Raw genomic sequence first — 20608 nt, forward strand, 5'->3', positions numbered from 1 at the left:
CATGAAAATGCTTTCAATTAAAGACAGCTTTCAGCTTCCGCAGCCTTCCTAGATCAGTTTTATTTACGATTTCTGATTCACTTAACGTACACTGCGTGAGAGGGGGCTGTGATTGGATGAGGACAGGCATCGTATCGGATCATTCTTAAATGATCAGCGCTGCTGCTGTATCAGTCAGTGGTAAATCAGTTAGCCCCAGAACGGTTGGCAACCCTATTTGCAGGAAGGTAGCTCTCCAGGAACCATAGACAGTAAAAGAAAGGAACAGGGTTGGGCACCACTGGGCTCAATAGTAGCTGAGTTAACGCTAGATGGCGCCCTGCACCTTCATCTAAAAAGCATACTCGCATTCATATCACATGTAAGCTCGTAGAATAGCTATTTGTATTAAAAACAAAATTAAGTACGATATTTGTTTGAACAAATCTACCGTTTCCATTCAAAATCTTTCTTTGCTAAGCACTGAGGCTGAGCCACACACTTTGCATTTGTGGTGCACGGTGACTTCTCGTGAAATCTCGCGATGGCTGACTCAGACGAGAACACAGCACGGGGGAAAATGACGTCTTGTCAACAACACTAACAAAGTGAAAAAGGTATTTAAACGCTTTTAATGTTGCATATATTTAGACGAATAACATCTTCTGTGTTTCTGTCACATATCACGTTATGATTATTTCACGTTAGGTTTTGTTTGTCCAGTGTCGTTAGACATTCACGCTTTGATGATAGTAGCTCAATGTAGAGCTGAATAATATGTTTTGTTGTATCTTAAAATGTTTATGCTGTTACGACTATGATTATGTTATTTCCCTTTGCCTTTGCAGGTTATTGTTTTGATTCAATGTTTATAGTTTGATTAGATAATGCTAAAATGTGATGTATGGTTTGTTATGTTTATGTGTTTTAGGTGTAACGTCAATACTCTCTCCCTCTCTGTCTCTCTCTTATACAGACATGCATATATATTGTTAACAGACATGCCACAAAGTCCCACTGAATAGCCACCCAGCCAAAAGTGCCCACATCCCGCTGTCCCCATGACAACCCCTCCTCTGGCCCAGTTCCCTGGGCAACCGGCTCAGGCAGCTCGGGATGTGAACACAGCCTCGCTATGTCGGATCGGACAGGAGACGGTGCAGGACATCGTCCTACGAACCATGGAGATCTTTCAGCTGCTGAGAAACATGCAGGTAAGTTCATCCCTTCAAAGGCATCCATCCACAGGTGAAGACTTTACCCCGATGATTCTTATTCTCCCTGTCTTCTCACTCAGCTGCCAAACGGAGTCACCTATCATCCTAACACTCATCAGGACCGGTTGGGGAAACTGCAGGAGCACTTGCGGATGCTCTCTGTTCTTTTCCGAAAGCTCCGTCTTGTCTATGACAAATGCAATGAAAATTGTGCTGGTCTGGACCCCGTCCCTCCTGAGGTGAGATTATGCTTTCTCTATCACATTCCAGTCTAGTTTTTATGAAACTGACTTACATTTCACTTCTTTCATGATATTAAGTCATTTGGTTCTGAATATGAAACTGATCTTGACTTGAATATTTTCAATAGTTAAAATAGAAATTTTAAAGAAGCAATAAGCAAAACTTTTATGTTTAATGGCCAGTATAGTATTGGTCTTTGACTTTATACCGATATCAAAATGAACATTTGCCTTTGTGAAATGTTTACCATTAGAAGTTGATCTTGGATGCTGAAGCTTTTGTTTTTCCTGTAACACAGAGCAAATGATAATGTGTACAGTAAAAAAGAAATGAACTTGCTACACCTTTTGGGTTGGTTGAGTTTTTTTTTTTTTTTTTTTTTAAACAAGTAGGCCTAAAATGAAGATATTTACTTTATTTAAGCAGGTGCGTTGAGTTGTTAAAGCCAGTCATTCATGCCTTCTCTTTTCTTTTATCGAAGAGTGCAGTGGCATAAAGTCATTACATCTGCAGTTGTTTTATTTACATTTATTTATATTTCACCCACTTAACAACCTTTATTTTCCTTTGAAGAACCAAGTAGTAACAATATATCCCATGTAAACTTGTAGAATAGTTATTTGTATTGAAAACAAAATTCAAGTACAGTGTTTGTTTGAGTTTCCATCAAAAATCTGTCTTTGCTAAGCACTGAGCCACACACTTTGCATATGTTGTACAAGCTGACTTGCCAATCTTGTGAAATCTTGCACACAACTTTTTGAAAAACCTGCATATATACCGTAGTGATTTCTAGACCAGGTCATGTAAATAAATAAAATCGGTAAACTATATGAGCATTGAATATATATATATATATATATATATATATATATATATATATATATATATATATATATATATATATATATATATATATATATATATATATATATTTTTTTTTTTTTTTTTAGTTAAAAAAATTGTATTAAGTGGAAAAAGTAAAATGTAAAAATATTATTTTAAAATCCTTGTCTTTATTCCTTATCCAGTAAATCACGCACAACTGGAAAATACATAATTTTTTGAATATTTTTTTGGACCATGGGGGGTCTTTGAATCACAAAGGGTGAGAAACACTGGCCTACATAGAATAAAACAGCTTTTTCTAGGCCACTGACATGATTGAAACCTATGTGTGTGCATCATTTTAAACACATTTCTCAAAAGTATTAATTATATTACGAGGGGTTGAAAACTTTTAAGAGTGGAGTTTGAGTGAATATTTAAGAGTGGATTCATTTGATCTTGTACTTCAGCAAATTCTGTCCACCCATAACTTATATTCGCCTACAAATGTTTGAATTAGTGCACCTTGTGAGCGCTAGCTTTCAATTTCCAGCAGAGGAAACATCCTCGAATCACATTGTCAGCTTGGCTTCCTATTAGCATTGAAGTGATCTAGTGATTGAGTCCAGCTGAGATTCCCACTGACTGAGTTTGGTCACCCTAAGAGCTCATTGACGTCATGTCTGCACTTGTAAAGAACAAGCTCTGCAAGAGCTTGCTTGTTTTTCAGATCTTCTGAAGCGCTGCTGTAATGACTTCTGGAAACATCTGGAATAAAATATAATGTTCAAATTGAGAAAAAAGGATATGAAAGACCAAAGAACTCATGAATCACAGGTATGAAATGTATGAAGTGTTGCTGTGATTTATACACAATTTGGTCCTCAGGAATTAAGACTCAAATGTGTATGAGAGCAAATTAAGCCCTTTAGAGTTGGATCCAATGCACAGCTGGTCTGTTGAGTCACTTAAGCCAATCATTCATGCAATCTTTTTTCTTTTATCGAAGAGAGCGGTGGGATAAAGTCATTAGATCTGCAGTAGCTTTAACTGGAGGGCATGAACAACAGCCTTGAGAGTCGAAATTCAGGTTTTTTCTTCTCATTAACAGAAGTGCCCCTGAGCTCACAGGATATTTATTTTGGCTCGGCCTCTTCTGTTTGGATTTCAGGTGTTCTCTTTAGCTCCTGTTGCGCTTTCTTTCCAAAAAGGAAGTGCTATAATGGAGTCAGCGGCATTACCTCATCACCTGGCTAATTAGCTGCGGCACTCTGTAATGAACAGCTGGCGAAGTCCCTAACGTCAGCATTTTCCAATCCAGGCAATCACCGGCTCCCAACAGTGGAATTTCCTGCACAACGCAAACGAAATAGCAATGTCATTTCATTTACCACCTCACTTTTTCCACCCACTTCAGTCCCCTCAAAGTAATCAACCCGAGTGAACCTCACTGAATCATTGTTTTCAGGCAGCTGGCAGAACACACCCATCTTTCTTTGAGTAATGTGTTGTCCATGTTATATTAACTAGCAGGCTCTTTCTTACTCCACTTCCTGCCGACAGGTGGGTACTTCTTTTAAAATTCAATGTGAGTTTGGTTCAGAGATTGTTTTTGTTCTTGATCTTTTCTAAAAGTCGTCGGACTTAAAGTGCATGAAGCTAATTAAATCAGTCCTCGAGCTATGGCTTGTGTCTTTTCTCTCTCTGCTGGGCCAGTCGCCCGCCTGTGGTTTGCTGCATTTACTTTCTTGATAAACCTGCCAGGGGCTTTTCTCTCTCCCTTCTTTGCATTTCATATGATCAGATTTTTCCTTCTTGCTTTTCTGCTGGCATGTGACAGCCTAAAGCCTGTAAGGTCTGTTCTGTGAACCGCAGACCCATGAAATACGAGTGATTTAGAATATGGGACTTGACTTTTCTGTTCCTACTGAAATTATAGATCTTTTAAGCTGTACATTGGTTACATTTTGCAATGCTGTTTTTGTGTTAAAGTTTTACTAAAAAAATAATAAAAAGGGAGAAAGGCAGACTTACACTACTGTTTCAAATTCGGGATCAGAAATATATATATTTTTTAAAGAAATTAATACTTTTCGGCAAGGACGTATTAAACTGATCAAAAGTGACAGTAAATATTTCTATTTCAAATAAATGCCTTTTTTCTTTTACTTTCCCTTCTTTGAAGAATTCTGAGAAAAAAAGGTATCACAATTTTCATAAAAATATTATGTTGCATTTATAATAATAATAAAAAGAAAAGTTTATTGAGCACCAAATCAGTAATGGAGTAATGGCTGCTGAAAATAAGTAACCCCAGACTTTTTTATCGGTTGTAAAGATCTTTAGATTTATAAAATATAATCAGTTGTAATGGGTAGTTAATGCATAACATGTTTTATCAAGGTTTTAAAATGCATATGAATAAGGGAATTTCATTGCACGTTTTGCCTTTTAGGCATCACTAGACTTCACAGTTTAAATGGCCTTAAAAGTACAAATTTTCCCCAATATTTTTGTAATAAGCCTCATAATATGAGCTGCATGCATAATAAAAAAATTAGCAAAATACTATTTAAAGGGAATTATTTTCCCTATAATGTACATTATTGTTTCTCCTCTATGCCCCGCCTTTCTGAAACACGTTGATTTTTACAAAGCTCTTCGTTCTGAAAAGCGAGGTATGCTCTGATTGGCCAGCTATACAGTGTGTTGTGATTGGCTTAATGCCTCAAGTGTGTGATGGAAATGTTATGTCCCTTAACATACTATGCTGTCTCCCATGCCAGCAGCACGAGACTCAGTCCAGCTGCTCTGCTTGTGCACATCCCATCATCGGTTCTATTTTGGCAGTTCAGTCAATGTACTGTTAGGAGTAACTGAATAACTCTGGATATTGGTTTATTTCATGTCAGAAGGAGTGTAAGGCATGTTTATAAACCAAATAACTTGAGTAATTTGTGGATTAGTGCATACTGGAGACACGAATCATTTCAAGCGATTCAGATAGATTTGGTGAACTGGTTTGACCGGTTCACTAAGAAGATCCGGTTTAATAGAAAGATTCCTTCACGATCCGGACATCACTAGACGAGACAAAACAAATAAAACCCATTACAAACGAGGCATTTGTTGCATCCAGTGGGGACATAATTACTGATTATAATGACTTATATTGTCTTTTTACGCATTGCATTGCGTATCGCGGTGCGTAAACATAAAACCATGTCTGCATTTGTGATCGGAGAAACAACAAACAACAAGCCTACTCTACTGCTCAAAAGTCGCGTTTGAATCATCATTGGCAAATTATTTAAATAAATAAAAAAACGTACTTACAGGCTTTGAGTCAGAAGCGCCAGACTGTCTTTGCAAAGTTTGAACTGCCCAACTTTATAGAAACAGCCGTTGTGCCACAGACGCATTGCTGGCTGCTGGTTCAGGAAACAGTCCTCATCCTGCATAAAATGCGCAGCACACATCTGAATATTTGGGTTGGACTGTTCTGGAACAGTGTTAAAATACAACTTAACCACTGATTTCTAGTTGTGTCCTCTTTTGGAAGGCCAAGCAAAGTAGTTTCACTTTCACAACAAAACGCACAGCGACTCCACGACATGGCATCGGCGGCATCAGAGAGAATACGCCTTCTTTCTTTGCGTGAACATTTGGGCGGCGTTATTCAAATCTTCCCACATCGTGGCGTAGACATGTGGGGGCATGTTAGAACGAGCCATTTTAGGGGGGCGTGGTTGACTCTTAACTTTTATAAAGAATATCTCTTTGGATTTGAGACTTTAGTCTTTGCAACTTTACAGAAAAACTGAAATTGCAAAAAACTTGTAACACTCCAAAGAGAAAGGAAAAATTGAAATCGCATTATATGACCCCTTTAAAATAGTTTCAAAAGAAGTGTAGCACATCACACCGCAGGACGTCAACTTCCTACAAATATTTCTTGTTAACTATTCATGTGTTATTTACCTCTAGTTTATTTTTCATTTTAATGATATGCTGTCACATAACTCAATAATAGTCAGTGACACAAATAACATCAGAAATCTTGAAGAAAGTTTTTCCTGTCTGAATATAGTGTAGCAGTACAAATCTGAGCTTTATTAATAAAAATAACAACATTTAAATGCAACTATTTTTAATGAGAGAATTAAAAGTGGTTTTATGCCCATTATGATAAAACCAGCTGTCTATGAGGGTGTTTTTCTTTACTGGCATACACTGATTGCTCATCCAGAACACCAGCAGGTGTCACTGTGATGTTACAGCGAGGAGATCATGATCCAGTGCCAGCAGAGACCGCTGTCTGTTTGGCAAGGTCACAGAATGATGGAACCTCAAGAAAAGAATGAGACACTTTATGGATCTCAGAAAGCATATGTGGGGAGAACTATTTGAACCATTGTCCTGCAGTAAATTGAGGCAAACAAAGTCATATCAAAGGTGAATGAGATTTATTTGAGGGCGGATCCGACGGTCTGCTTTTACTGTAACCTCGTCCAAGGCTATTGAGAGGGCTCAGACAATTTGTAAAGCTGAATTATTCAAACCACTTCATTTTAAATCCAAAGGGCAGTGCCTGTGTAGTGATTTATTAAGGCAAAATAGCAGAGATGGCTGTTATGTTTCAAAATTTAAAACCTAAGATCTGGTGGTGTTGATTTCTCTGTTAAGGGTTGCAATGAAAGCCTTTTGAATTATGCAACAATCCATTACTGGGGCTTCACCAGGTTGTTTAACTTTACAATCTCAGCTCTTAAGCTCTTGTGTTGTTTAGACAATAGGTCACCACAGTGAGTGTTTACATAAAATTGTATTCAGACTGTGGTAGTTTTTGTCCTCGGATACTTTTTGTGATTATTTTTCAGGCTTTCAAATGCAGCTTTGGATAATGGCCCAGCTTAACCTTAGTTCAGGGCGCTCATCTTTTAAGCTGCCTAGAGATAACCCAACTATCAAAACTCATGTTTCTGTTCACAAATACCACCATATCCTTTTCATTCATTTTTAATCCAAGATGTTTCTTCAGGAAGGCATCAGATTGCTCTTGGCAAGTAAATAATCAAATACTTGTGTCTTATAGTGACCCTGATTTATACAGGTGAGATTTGAAAGGTGCCTCATTCACCTACTGTTGAGCATTAAAAATAAATAGTATGATTGTTGAACCCTTGCAACAATGACTTGTGATTTGTGGTAACTCAGTGATTGAATATCTGGGTTTGTGTCTTGAAGGTTGCAGGTTTAAACATTATTGGGGGGGCACTTAACCTTAGGTTTTTGCAGAGGGACTGTACCTGTAATAATAGGATTGCAAGACCCTTTGGATAGAAAAAGTGAAAAATAAGTAGATGAATGAATGCTAAAAGATTTTGCTAAAGGAGATTATTTCTTTAATTGTTTCTCAGGTTAAAGCAACTGTATGTGGTTTTATGACTTTTGCATTGAGTTGCTGCCATGTGATTGGCTGAGAATGAGCAGTTGAACAGGTGTACCTAATAACGTGGCCAATGAATGTATATCACTGTGGTAATTACAGTGGCTAGCTCTACATGTGCATTTGTTGCTGCCATAAAGCAATCTGCGCTTTTCGCTGAATTTTGTACCTACTCACCAAACTTGCATACTCCCACAACAGCTGTTTGGAAAGGAGTGTGGGAAAGAAACAGAAGCTGTTCGACTTATTAGAAGTCAGTGTACCATCAGAATGATTATGAAACTGATGTTTCAAGGTAAATACTCTTACATGCAGTTGCTTTAAATGCTTTAAATTGCTTTAAAAGACAAATAAAAAAACAACATTTAGTAGATCTTTTACCGGAGTCTGATTCTTTTTTTGAAGTGTGAAATGGGCTCTATATTTTTCCTGGCTGCTGTTTTTGACGTTACACCTCCGGATAGTTGGAAGTGAAGGGCTTGGAACTGTGGTGCCATCAGTGCCAAACAAAAATGAGTGCATTACACTAATTGAAGTAATCAAAAAGTCACTATGTGGTAACTTTATTCTGTCTTGTTTTTCAGCAACTCATCCCCTATGTAGAGGATGACAGTTCTAAACTGGATGACCGAATGGCCAATCAAATCCGTGCAGCCAGTGAAGAGAGAAGAGAAGTACTGGAAGTTAATAAGGTTAGAACCTTATTTTCTGGACATTTGACAGATGCTTTTATCCAAAGCAAATTATGTTTTATTTAAGGTATACATTTATGAGGTCATGCATTCTCTGTGAATCAAATCCACTGACAAAGGAACACTCCTAAATCAAATGGTAAAATAATACATTTTATACAAAATACAGAATTGTTGGCAGTGTATACACACTGCAACTACACATATAACTACATCTGTACATTAATACTTGTATTCAGCAAGGATGCATCAAGTTGATCAAAAGTCTTTTGACGGTAAACAACACTTTTACATTGTTTCAAAACATTATTTCAGATAAATGTTGTTAAAATGTTGTAGAACTTTCTATTAATCAATGAATCCTAAAAAAAACGTATCATGGTTTCCACAAAAATATTTAAGCAACTGTTTCCAACATTGATAATAATAATGAAAAAGATGAACACTTGAACACTAAATCAGCATATAAGAATGAGTATTTTTGATTAAATAAATGCAGCCTGAGAGATATCTTTGAAAAACATTTTCCAAAATCTTACCGACCACAAACTGAGGTGTACTGTACAGTATATAAACCCAAAACAGGCCACTTCACTGCCTGTAGAGACCTTGTTTAGAATATGTTTACAGTTTCCTTTGACTTGGCAAGCAATGATATTGCATAATGAAGCCATAGTATTTATAAACCGACCTGATGGCTCTCTACCGAGGATTTCATTACTTTCTTGCAGTTAAAGCAAAATGATCAGATTTTTTTCTGTGCCCCTCTCTGCCATTGAGTCTGCCTTATTAAAAACTGCAGCATGCTCATGAATGATATGGAAATGGTCATGTGACAAGGGCCCTGGAGCTTTTCGCCGGCCAAATAGCCAGCTGCAAATAACATGCTGAATGAGGCGATCATGTTGGGGGAATGAAGGATGTCAAACTCAGGGGAGGTCAAGGTTGCATCAGAATGTGGAGAGCAGATGTGTTACAGCTCTCCATCATCAGCCTGTGCAGCATTTGCATGTTCAAGGATCTCTGATGTTGGCTAATAATCACATGACATGCAAGTGAACAAATAAAATCTATCTATCTATCTATCTATCTATCTATCTATCTATCTATCTATCTATCTATCTATCTATCTGTCTGTCTGTCTGTCTGTCTGTCTGTCTGTCTGTCTGTCTGTCTGTCTGTCTGTCTGTCTGTCTGTCTGTCTATCTGTCTGTCTGTCTGTCTGTCTGTCTGTCTGTCTGTCTGTATGAAGGATGATGGACGGACAGATAGACGGATAAATGCAAAAAAGGGTATGGTAATGAATGGACTGATGGTTGAACTGCCAGATAGACATCAGCTTGAACGAGCAAATGGATGCATGCATGAAAGTAATGAGGCCATGGATGATTGAAAATTAGCGCTCAGGTCGGTTTGTTGAAACATAATGGAGACCGTCTTTCTGACTCATCCCATTGCAGGCTAGGTTGCGCATTTTAATAGAGTCATGCCATTGTCCTGTTGATTAAGTGCCGCCGTTTGCCGTGCCAATGGAGCTCAGGCTTGATTTACTGAATCCTTCATCACTATTGGAGCTTCAACAAGTTGGTGAAGTGGTGGAGAGATGTATAGCACGAGTATGGTAATGCCCCGCTGCTTTATGGGACGACCCGTCACTGAATGATCACCCTGCTCTCGTTATCTGTCGATTGGGGTAATTGCTGTTTGTCAGGGCCCAGGCTGAATAATGCTTCTGCAATCTAGAGTGGCCTTCATCACAATGACCGATCTGTCTTCACACATCTTGGATGTGTTCCGCAGAGTTTTATTGTACCTTTCATTAGTGGCATAACAGAACGATTTTGGCTTTACTTTTCTATCGCCAAAATCTCAGAGGAGTAATCGAATTTTAATCGCACAGAAATTTCAGAAACAAGCACAAGAAAAGCCATTAGTGTAAACAAACGCAGGTCCGAAATATGCATCATCTGACTCAAGAGGATAATCTACTGCAAGCCTGTCATCCCTCCCTTCTTCTTGGCTCTCTAACTGCTTTGGTGTGGGAGTCCCTGGGGCCCCTTAAGGCCCCACAGATGTGTGAGGCCATCCAAAGGTCCACTGTAGTCGAGGCACTGTCAACTCATCCAGGCAGGCGCTTTGATTGAACACTGCTCTAACTGTTAATAAATTCATGTCACAGCCCATTAAGAAGGCCTTGGAGAGACGGCTGCTCTCATTTATTCTCCACCACTCTCCTTTTTTTTCTCCCCCTCTTTTGCACTCTTTCTTCCTCACCCGCCCCCCCTTCTCAATGTTTTTTTAATACCCTGTTAATTACCCCGTCTGTCCTCTTCATTCAAATGAGAAAGTGAGAAATGTGAGAGGAGAATGTTTGTCATTTCAAGTAGGCCTCTTCGAAGGCAGATACCGTGAGCATAATCAACAACGGCAGAGGCTGCAGTGGAGGTGGCTGTACGGCGTTTACCGTTATCTCCGGAGCAGGGCTGGGGCTGAGGGGCCGTGGTGGAGCTGTGCTCTGATAAACAAACACGCCGGAATCATAATGAGGCGGTTCAGAGGAGACAGTCCTCCCAGTACACACACACACACACATGCTCGCAGGAGGCACTCAATTCTCCACATGATTAGTCAGTTCATATGTCATCCATTAGAACAGGTTTACCGGCTAGAGGCCTTTTAATTGGTGCACACAGGGTCAGGGAGGAAGGCCCAGCATGCTTAGGGCATGGAAAAAAGGGACACGCTGAAAATAGAAAACATTTCGCAGCGCTTCATTGCGCTTAAGGTTGAGCAATTGCTGTTTGTTTTCCTATTATTACTTTGTACTAGTGTACGAATAATTAGTTTTTTTTTTTTCATCAGATGGTTGTGTTAACATTTAAACAACAAATTAAAGCCACCCGAGGTCTGGAAGGTCTCACAGTCTAATGTTGGTTTAAACCCAATCAACAAAAAAAGGAAAATAGTATTATGGATCTTCTTTCATTTTGACATCCTTAACTCTTCCTCATTTTCTCTTCAATATACCATTTAATAGCTCTGTGTGAGAAACAGGCCCATATTTAAGTTACTAAAATATCTTCGCATTATCAGTGATCAGATTATACAGATTCACCCTCCATAAATCAGGGCTCAAATACGAACTGACACTGCCCTGATATGTCTTGTATTTGTACTTTTCTTGGCCTACTACCCACGAGGGAATGTGATTCAGTTGAAAAATGAACCCTTTTTGTCTTCTCAGCCAAATCCAGAGTTTTCTCTTTTCTACCATAAGACCGGAGAGGCTAAAATTACATCTTTCTCACTTTAGGCTTTAAAATGGAATTACTGCTACACTTTCCCTGAAAGATTTCTATTGCTCATCTCTCCTTTATGCTGCCTGGGAAGCGCTCATTGGAGCCGGATGCAGTAAACCCCTGACAGTCTGAGAAGAGATGAAAGAGCACGCCTGTAAGAAAGGGATGCAGGGACATGCCTGATTGGGAATCACACAATCCTTTCTTTAAAGAAAGCTTTCTCTTGTTTTAACAGTGTCTTTAGCACCATTGTGTATTTTTGCATAAAGAAAATTAAGCATATTTTTTGACTAGTCAGATTCCAAAGGCAATCCCTCCAAATGCGAAATAATCTCATTCTCATTACAATAATAAAACCGGTCCTCTCTGGACTAATATATATATATATATATATATATATATATATATATATATATATATATATATATATATATATATTGTATAGGTAATTGGGGAAAGGTGATATGCTTAATTATTCATGAAAAATCAATATTTTAAAGAATATAGTAGTCTAAATATGAAGGGACATGTCTTGTTTAATTCTGAAATTCAGCACTGTCTTATTTAAGGATTACAAACTGATAACATGAAATCACTTTAGCTTGCATTATGATTTGACATGCTGTGGTTTCTCTAATACATTGCATTGTATCAATCATTCCCTAAGTGGGTGGCATCTTTCTTTCATCCCTCTCGTCCTTCACCTCTGATCTATGGAGATCTCCTCCCTCCTCCGGCGTCTCGGTCTCATCACATCGGGTTGGGGCTTATGTTCCTCTCTGTTTCGTTTCTCCATCAATCCTTTCACTCCCACTCGTCCCAGTCGCAGCGCTCACACATGGCGCACTGTTTAGCTCAAAACCGAAACAATGCTTTGAAGATCTGATGAACTTTTCAACCTGAACATTGCGTGTTTAATTGAGTTTAGGTTCTTGTTTATGAATTGCTCTAGTGGAACAAAAATAATGAGACGTTTGAGAGAGGAAAGGAGATCATTTGCAACTAGATCGGTTTAGATTAAATTCAGCATACAGCCTACGTACATATCTGTGTTTATAGTCGCAGATGGAGTGGGCAGGGAATGGTCATGAAGGGTTGATACAAGCACTGTAAACGAAGTAACAATAAACAGCAAAATCAATACTGCAGGCTGACAGCAGCCTGGTGTTGCAAGATTGAAAAATGCTGGGGAGCAGAGCAGTGATCAATGGAAACAACCTTCAATACTTTGACATTTCACACACAGTCTCTCTTTACTGCTGCTTATACTCCGGAGAGCATTTGGAAAAGAGGTTTACAGGTTTTCATTTATGGTGCACGGTAAAGCAAGTACCATTATTACTGTTACCTGTACTTATGAACCAACCCCTTTGCGCTACTACAGACATGAGTTTGTGAAATTATGCAACTTTTTAAAAAGCATGTTTCAATTTTTTTTTATAAGTTATCAGAGCTATACAGATGATAAAATTGGTGAAAAGCCTATAGATGTCCATTGAAAGAGGGATTTGAACAGTATAACCACCAGAATATCTGTGGGCTGTGTTCTTATAAATTTTGATTTGATTTAATTTAATTTAAAATTTAATTGAATTGATATTTTAGAAATATAAACTTAATTTATAAATTAGTTTAATTTACATTTATAAATGCAGGTTACTCTAGAAATGACTATTTTTATTAAGGGGTCCTTCAGAAAGTGTTGGAGGTCTTTGTATAAGCAAGCATCATGTTCTGTACAGTAGGTGACTTGCACAAGCAAGCACCACTTTTTTTTTCAGAAAATGTAAACATCTAGTTGTATTTTAAGCTGTCTTTCAAAGACTTTGGTATCTTTTCTGCTTGAATTGTCAACATGTCTAAAGGAATTTTGTTAAAGGGCAGTTGTTCAGTGTTTTTTTCTGTAGATTTCTGTCACTCATCATTTACTGCATTCTTGCCATCAGCAGTCTTCTCATGTAACACACAGAGGGGCCATCTGGCTTCAGCTTTGATCAAAATAAACAGCTGATGAAGCTAGTTCAATTTTTGGATGTTCAGCAGCAGCATTAATGCCAGAAGAACACACTGTCCACATCATTTACTCTACAAGATAGTCGACATGGGAGAGATAATGCTAATTCAAAGAAAAGACTAATGCCATTCACATCTGTTCAGGGAAATGTACAAACATTGCTTGAGAAATAGATTTATACATCATCTGAAAGCTGAATAAATAAGCTTTCCATTGTTGTATGGTTTGTTAGGAAAGGACAATATTTGGCCAAGATACAACTATTTGAAATTTTGGAATCTGAGGGTGCAAAAAAATCAAAATATTGAGAAAATTGCCTGTAATTTGTTCTAATGAAGTTCTTAGCAATGTATATTACTAATCAAAAATTAAGTTTTAATATATTTACAGTAGGAAATGTACTAAATATCTTCACGGAACATGATCTTTACTTATTACCCCAATGATTTTTGGCATAAAAGAAAAATCAATAATTTTGACCCATACAATCTATTTTTGGCTATTGCAACAAATATACCCCAGCGACTTAAGACTGGTTTTGTTTTTTTAGGGTCACACATTTAGTTGTATAAATTAATTGTATAATAATTGTACTTACATAATATGATTTTCAAAAGCTGAAGTGATTACCTTTATTTATTTGTTAGAATATGTATAGCTCAATATTTTTACTAATTGCAAAAGCTGAATAATCAGTCAAAGTCTACTGATTAATCATTGGAATAATTGACAGTCGATTAATCGTACTATTAATTGTTAGATTAATCGATTATTGAAATAATAATTTGTTGCAGCCCATATATACTGTATATAAATAACTTACTGTTAAACACTAAAAAGTGTTACACAAGGGTAAGCAAATGATGGCAGAATTTTCAGTTCAAAACAAAAGAGGTTGGTCCCAATTGGCAAAATTTTAAATTGCGATTTCTGCCACAATTTACTAATCTTGCAACTTAATTATCAAATATTAGAACGATTTTGCTTTGGAAGTTGTATTCAAAATCCACTTTGCTCAGAAATCTTAAGGGACATGTGTTTTTGAGATCTGAATGGGAATGACGCTTCTGGATTCAATCTAGTCAACGTTTTGAGAAAGAATAAGGTGTGTCTTTAAATAAGCAGAACACAATAGTTGCATTACAGATGTTGTGATGTCACCTGGATTAGAATGAGGTGGTACATTCTTTCCCGCTCTTCAATCAGTGTAATCCCCTTGCTTCACTCCCAGACACTTACACTAGTAATTCCTGCTCAATCTCAGCGCGCAGAAATGCTGAAACGAGTCGAGAGAGACGAGGTGAATTAGCCATGTGGAATCCAAGGTCACAGTTTTTATAATAAAGGCTTGTTCTACGGACAATTTCTGCATTGTATTTTATTCTATTTGAATTTTCTTAGTTTAAAATTGTTTCACTTTGATCAGTCTCTGCAAGAAACATGTTCTAACTGGTATTTAAGCCACACTTCTCAATAGCTGTGTTGTTTTAGACCTTTTTTAATCCATTCAGACCTCAGAGACTAATTTGTGCTTCTCACAGTTTTGGGTGCCAATGAATGAACACAAATTTTTCTTTGCACTGGTGCAAGCACGTCATCCAGCTGTCAGTCAGTGTAAAACATAGCACATTTGAACAAACCTGAATTTTAATAAGTCCGCATTTGATCTAAAACTCTTCCCTTTGCGCACATTATCGAGGACGGCTGCTTTGATCTCATAGTGAGTTGATGAGGTAAGAGGTTTAGATGAAGGGAGAGGCGAAATGAGACACCATGTTTGTGCCTAGGACTGAATGATCTGAAAAAGTAAATGCAGTTTTTCTCTTCTGATTGTCTTTACAATCAGAGCCACAATTTACAAAATTCAAATAGTCCCTAAATATCACTTATTATTGTTAATGATAATTAGCAGTACTAAAAGGAAGTTAATAAAAAAAATTTAATTCTATCATCATTTATTCACCCTCATGCCATTCCAAACCTATATGACTTTCTTTTTTAAAGAGACATGTTATGAAAATGTCAATGAAAGTCAATTGTTGTTTTGGCTCCCATTGACTGTCATTCTGTAGGCTAAAAGGAATGACATGGCAGTGAGTAAATAAGTATATTTCTGGGTGAACTGTTCCTTTATTAGTCAGAACATCACTGCACAAGTACATTCTAAAATGCAAGTGTGTAGGTTTTTAGACTTCAGGTCACATTGACTTCACATTTATTAAGCAGCCCGGAGTGGCTTTCAGTGCTCAATAAGAAGAAGCAACTTTGTCATGAGAGCTGAGCTGCCACCAAGCAGTTGCCTTCATGCTAACATCTGAAAGCTCCTGCTTAAACACTGAAAGCCAGTGGGATGATGAGAGCCCTTTATCACAGTTAACATCTGTGCTGAGAATCATGATCAAGTGAGACTGTACCTCTCTGCTCTATGAGAGACTTGTGTCCTCTGAGCTTGCCTCAGGACTCCTGTTTCAGTGCTTGACAACAAGTGCCTCAGACTCTCTTCCTGTCAGTGTTCCTGGAGCACTCATGATCCAGGTTGACCCTGCTAGGAAAGGAAGAAGCGATCATTGTCTTTATTGTGTCTTAATGGTGCTACACAGGAGTTCAGCTCACCAGGGTCATCTCTTACTGCTGATCCCGCCAGGCCTGTTGCTGGAGCTCTGATTTTTCCTCGTAGGTTGACTGTCTTAGAGAAGTTACATCTCTAAGTTCATCCTCTTTAAAGCATCATTGCCTGCCGTGAGCAATTTGCCTAAAATGTATTATGTCGTCAGTTTTATTGTGTGTGAACTTTTGTGCAATCAGGTTATAGATATTAAGCCTATATGCTGTCATTTAAAAATTTTGGGGTGTGAACTTTTGTGCAACAAGGTAATAGATATTAAGGCTATAGGCTTAAAAGTTTGGGCTAAGTTTTTTTTTTTTTTTTAATTGCAAGGATGCATTAAATTGATTAAAGTTACAATAAAGACTTTTACATTGTTTCAAAATAGCTCATTGCCACAGTTGTACATTTTTTATTTATTTTTTCCTTCCATGTGAGAGTTTTGCATCACAATGGCTTTGTTTCCAAGCGGACTGTTAAAAGTTATTCGAATTATTTTCCGAAGGCTCATGTGAAACTGAAGACTGAAGTAATGGCTGCTGAAAAAATCATTTTACACAGATTTCATAATATAATAAAAGAGAGATTTTAAAAATATCAAATTTCACAAAATTACTGTTTTTGCTGTATTTTTGATCAAATAAATTCAACCTCAGTGAGCATAGAAGACTTTCAAAAACAAAAATATTATCAACCTCGAGCTGTTAAATGATAGTGTTTATTTTGAATTGCTGACATTATTTTACTGAAGGCAATTTTCAATTTGTGAGTTAATCAAGGTCTGTGGTTAACATTAGTTGTAGAAACTTTTGTTAAATAGTCATTAATTAAGCAGTTTTTATATATTCATGAAAATTGTAATTTTTTTAACAAAACATGTTTTTATATATATTATTGTTTTTTTTAAAATGTATGGTTAATTTCAATTGTTATTTTCATCTATTTAAATATAAACATCTTGATATTACAATATATACAATTAAATTAAATTGTATATTTCAGGTGCTATGATTGCATTTCTTTTATACTATTTTTAATCACCTTTAACTTTTTTACAGTTCAGCTAAACGTTCCTCCAACATAGAAAACTGCAAATATCCTTTAAATGATATGTGATACTAATTTTTAAAATAAAAACAAAATACTGTTTATCCATTTTTAGGTAGACCCGAGTAGTACAGATCAGCACACTGCTTTGCCTCCAGAGCTGTCTGAATTGTTTGTGGCAAGGATTCAGCAAACCATGCAGGAAGAATTCCTCAGCGGTTCTAGCCAGGTTAACTCAATACAATCACACAGTCTCTGCCCATTTACAGGCTGCATGAACTTCTCATTTCAGCTCACCCCAAAGGTGCTCTATTGGATTGAGATCAGGGGACCGTGTTGCCATTGAAACAAGCTGAAGTCACAAGCTATTCCCACAATAGAACAAGGTGGAGATGATGAATGCTTTGTGACATGGTGCATTGTCCCAGTGGAAGTAGGCTATTCATTTCAAATGGGTAGACTGTGGCTATATAGGGATACAGATCAGTAACAATGCTCATACACTACAGCATCTAAATAGAGCACTGTTTGTATTTAAGAGGCCTGTAGTGCACCAAGCAAACAGTTCCCGTACTATTACACCACCAGCAGCTTGTACCATTGACACAAGGTGGGCTGGTATAAGCGCATTGTTATTCTGCTGTGGCCCAACTCCATGAAGCTTCAGAGATGCTCTCCTGCACAAAACTGTTATAAAGAGTGTCAGTTTGAATGACATTTTCCTCTAGCCATTTTCTTTAACAAGGTGTTTTTGGCCAGAGAACCTCTCGCTGTTTCTAGCCTGCTGTGTTCAGTACAACACCAGCAATCATACAGCAAAGTGGCTCGAATCATATTTATCCCCTTTCAGTTTGGTTGAAAAACAGCTAAACATCTTGACTTTATCGGCTTGCTTTTTGTGTTGAATTGCTGTCACGTGTGTTAAACACGTGATTATCAAAAACCTGTCTCTGAGTATGTAAGTATATAGTCCTTTGCATAAAGCAGTTAAACAAAAAGGCTACTTATGGTGATGTTAATTATTTACAGTATGCAACAGTGCTTCCTGCATCGCTTTTCAGTGATGATCTCCAGCTACATGGTAAAAGAAACTTAAGTTACCTGTTTGGATCAGTGTGATGAATTCTTCACTGAATTAACTTATACAATCATCTGATGAGTATAGAAGCCCTAGTGTCTTGTTTTCTCTCAATTCTGAGTTCACATCCAGCAATTCTGACTTTTTTCCTCAGAATTTAGTGGGTTTTTTTTGTTTGTTTGTTTCTGCCATGGAAAAAGAAGTAATAAAAGCAATTGTGACTTTTTAATCTCTTAATAATTTTTTCTTGCTATTGTGAGTTTATATCTCATAATTAAGACTTTTCTTTTTCAGAATTGTGATTAAAAAAGTCTGAATTGTGAGACATAAAAACTCAAAACAGAATTGCCTTTTTTTTTTAATTCAGTGGTGGAAACGGGGCTCCATAGATGGGTTTCTAAATTAATATCTAAATGTTATTTTCATCTTTTTTTAGATTATATTCATCTTTAAATAAAGTCAAAAATAAAAGTTTTTGTTTACATAAATTTACATGTGTACTATGTATATTTATTATGTGTATGTAAATACACACATATACAGTATGTTTAGAAAATATTTACATGTATATATTTATATTCAAATAATTTATATTATATATAAATATATTTAATATATAAACAAAACATTTCTCTTAAATATATATGTGCATGTGTGTGTATTTTTATATACATAAATATACACAGTACACACACATATGTGAACTAAACTAAAACCTTTATTTTGGATGCAATTAATCGTTTAAATTATTAATCGTTTGATAGCACTAATACTATTTAATGATATTTATTACAAAACTCTAATTCTTTGAAGATGTGTGACTCAAACCAGAGTTTGAGATTGTGAGTCTTATGACTGATTCATTAAAAGGCATTTGTTCATTAACTGAAATAAACTGGTCGCACTGTATGATTTCATCTTGTGTTATTGGCAGGTTACATGCAAAAACAAAGACTGGGCACAATCAAAATAATCCAGTGGTTATTCTGTCAGATTTAAATAATGTCTCAGGTAAAATATAGTTTCTGTTGCTGTGGTGCTACAGACCGTGTGGTATAGGAAACATTCACTACACAGTGAATACGATTGATTCCACTGTTCTGTGAGTCTGCTTACAGCTCTGCACACTGAAATTATGACATATTATGTGGCATAAGATTAGATAATGCTGCGTTTCGTCATGCTACACAGGTAGTAGTTAGGAAAAGAAACCCTGCTATTTTGAAAATAGCTGAGCTGTTATGCTACTGAAAAATTTTAAGTCAGTGACGTTCTGCTCAGCAGTGCTGCATATTAACAGCTCAATAACTGAAAATGTTTATTTCCATTTTTATCACAGAAACTCAAACAGAAGAACCAGCAGCTAAAGATGATTATGGACCAGCTCAGAAACCTCATCTGGGAGATCAACTCCATGCTGGCTGTCAGGAGCTGAAACACACATGTGCGTGTACACACAGAGTCAGTGTTGTACATACCGAGCCAGTGTTCGCTGCATTCATGAGCTCTGCTTTCAGCGGGACACGTAAGATAGATGCAGGAAAGAGCAGCGAGGCACAAAATTGAGAGAAGGTAGGAAGCGAAAAGAGGACTGAACTGAAGAAATTCTGCTGCATTCATAACACACGGTTGAAATACCATTTGGTTCAGCTGACTTGGATTCAATTTTCAACCTGATGAACATTAGGAGGTCTGAGCAAGTCTGCTCATTCACTCAGATATGCTTTAAGATCAACCTTTTACGCAAGTATATTCCTCATATTTTGCATGAGCGATAGCTCCTATTTACTGTTAAACTTAGTTCTCAATCATAACTTACAGAAAAAATTTGTGTGAAACATATTGCATATCAGTGTGGTGTTAATATATCCATAAAGTATAAACCTTATACCAGTATGTCTCGACTGCTTCATACTTTTGTGGTTGTGAGAACAAATGGTCTGATTTTAGTATTAGATATAAAAGCATCCTTAAAAAAAACCCCTAAAAAAGCACAGCCATCTACAGTATCCGCACAATCAATAGTGCTGAATTTCAGCATGTACACTGTAAGAACAATCTGCAAAATTTACAGTAAAAAATGCAGCTGTGGTTGCCAATATTTTACATAAAAAAATACGGTAGCAACGTTTTACGGTTTTAACTTAAATGTATTTA

General features: G+C 36.9%; 1 protein-coding gene across 2 annotated transcripts; it reads left to right on the forward strand.

Moving 5' to 3' along the window:
- Positions 1–224: 224 nt before the first annotated feature.
- Positions 225–20344, forward strand: LOC109094685 (mediator of RNA polymerase II transcription subunit 30). 2 transcript variants are annotated; one of them, XM_042745233.1, is made up of 6 exons: positions 225–361; positions 461–596; positions 956–1193; positions 1277–1435; positions 8301–8408; positions 11722–12025. In XM_042745233.1, exons 3-6 carry the CDS (start codon positions 1041–1043, stop codon positions 11821–11823), a joined length of 522 nt encoding a protein of 173 aa, XP_042601167.1. In that variant the 5' UTR covers positions 225–361; positions 461–596; positions 956–1040; the 3' UTR covers positions 11824–12025. The 2 variants fall into 2 exon arrangements, with proteins under 2 accessions (XP_042601167.1, XP_018963944.1); XM_019108399.2 differs by lacking the exon at positions 11722–12025 and adding an exon at positions 19791–20344 and having other exon boundaries at positions 240–361.
- The last annotated feature ends 264 nt before the right edge of the window (positions 20345–20608 follow it).

Source organism: Cyprinus carpio, chromosome B19 (assembly GCF_018340385.1).
Source record: "Cyprinus carpio isolate SPL01 chromosome B19, ASM1834038v1, whole genome shotgun sequence".
Taxonomy (NCBI): domain Eukaryota; kingdom Metazoa; phylum Chordata; class Actinopteri; order Cypriniformes; family Cyprinidae; genus Cyprinus; species Cyprinus carpio.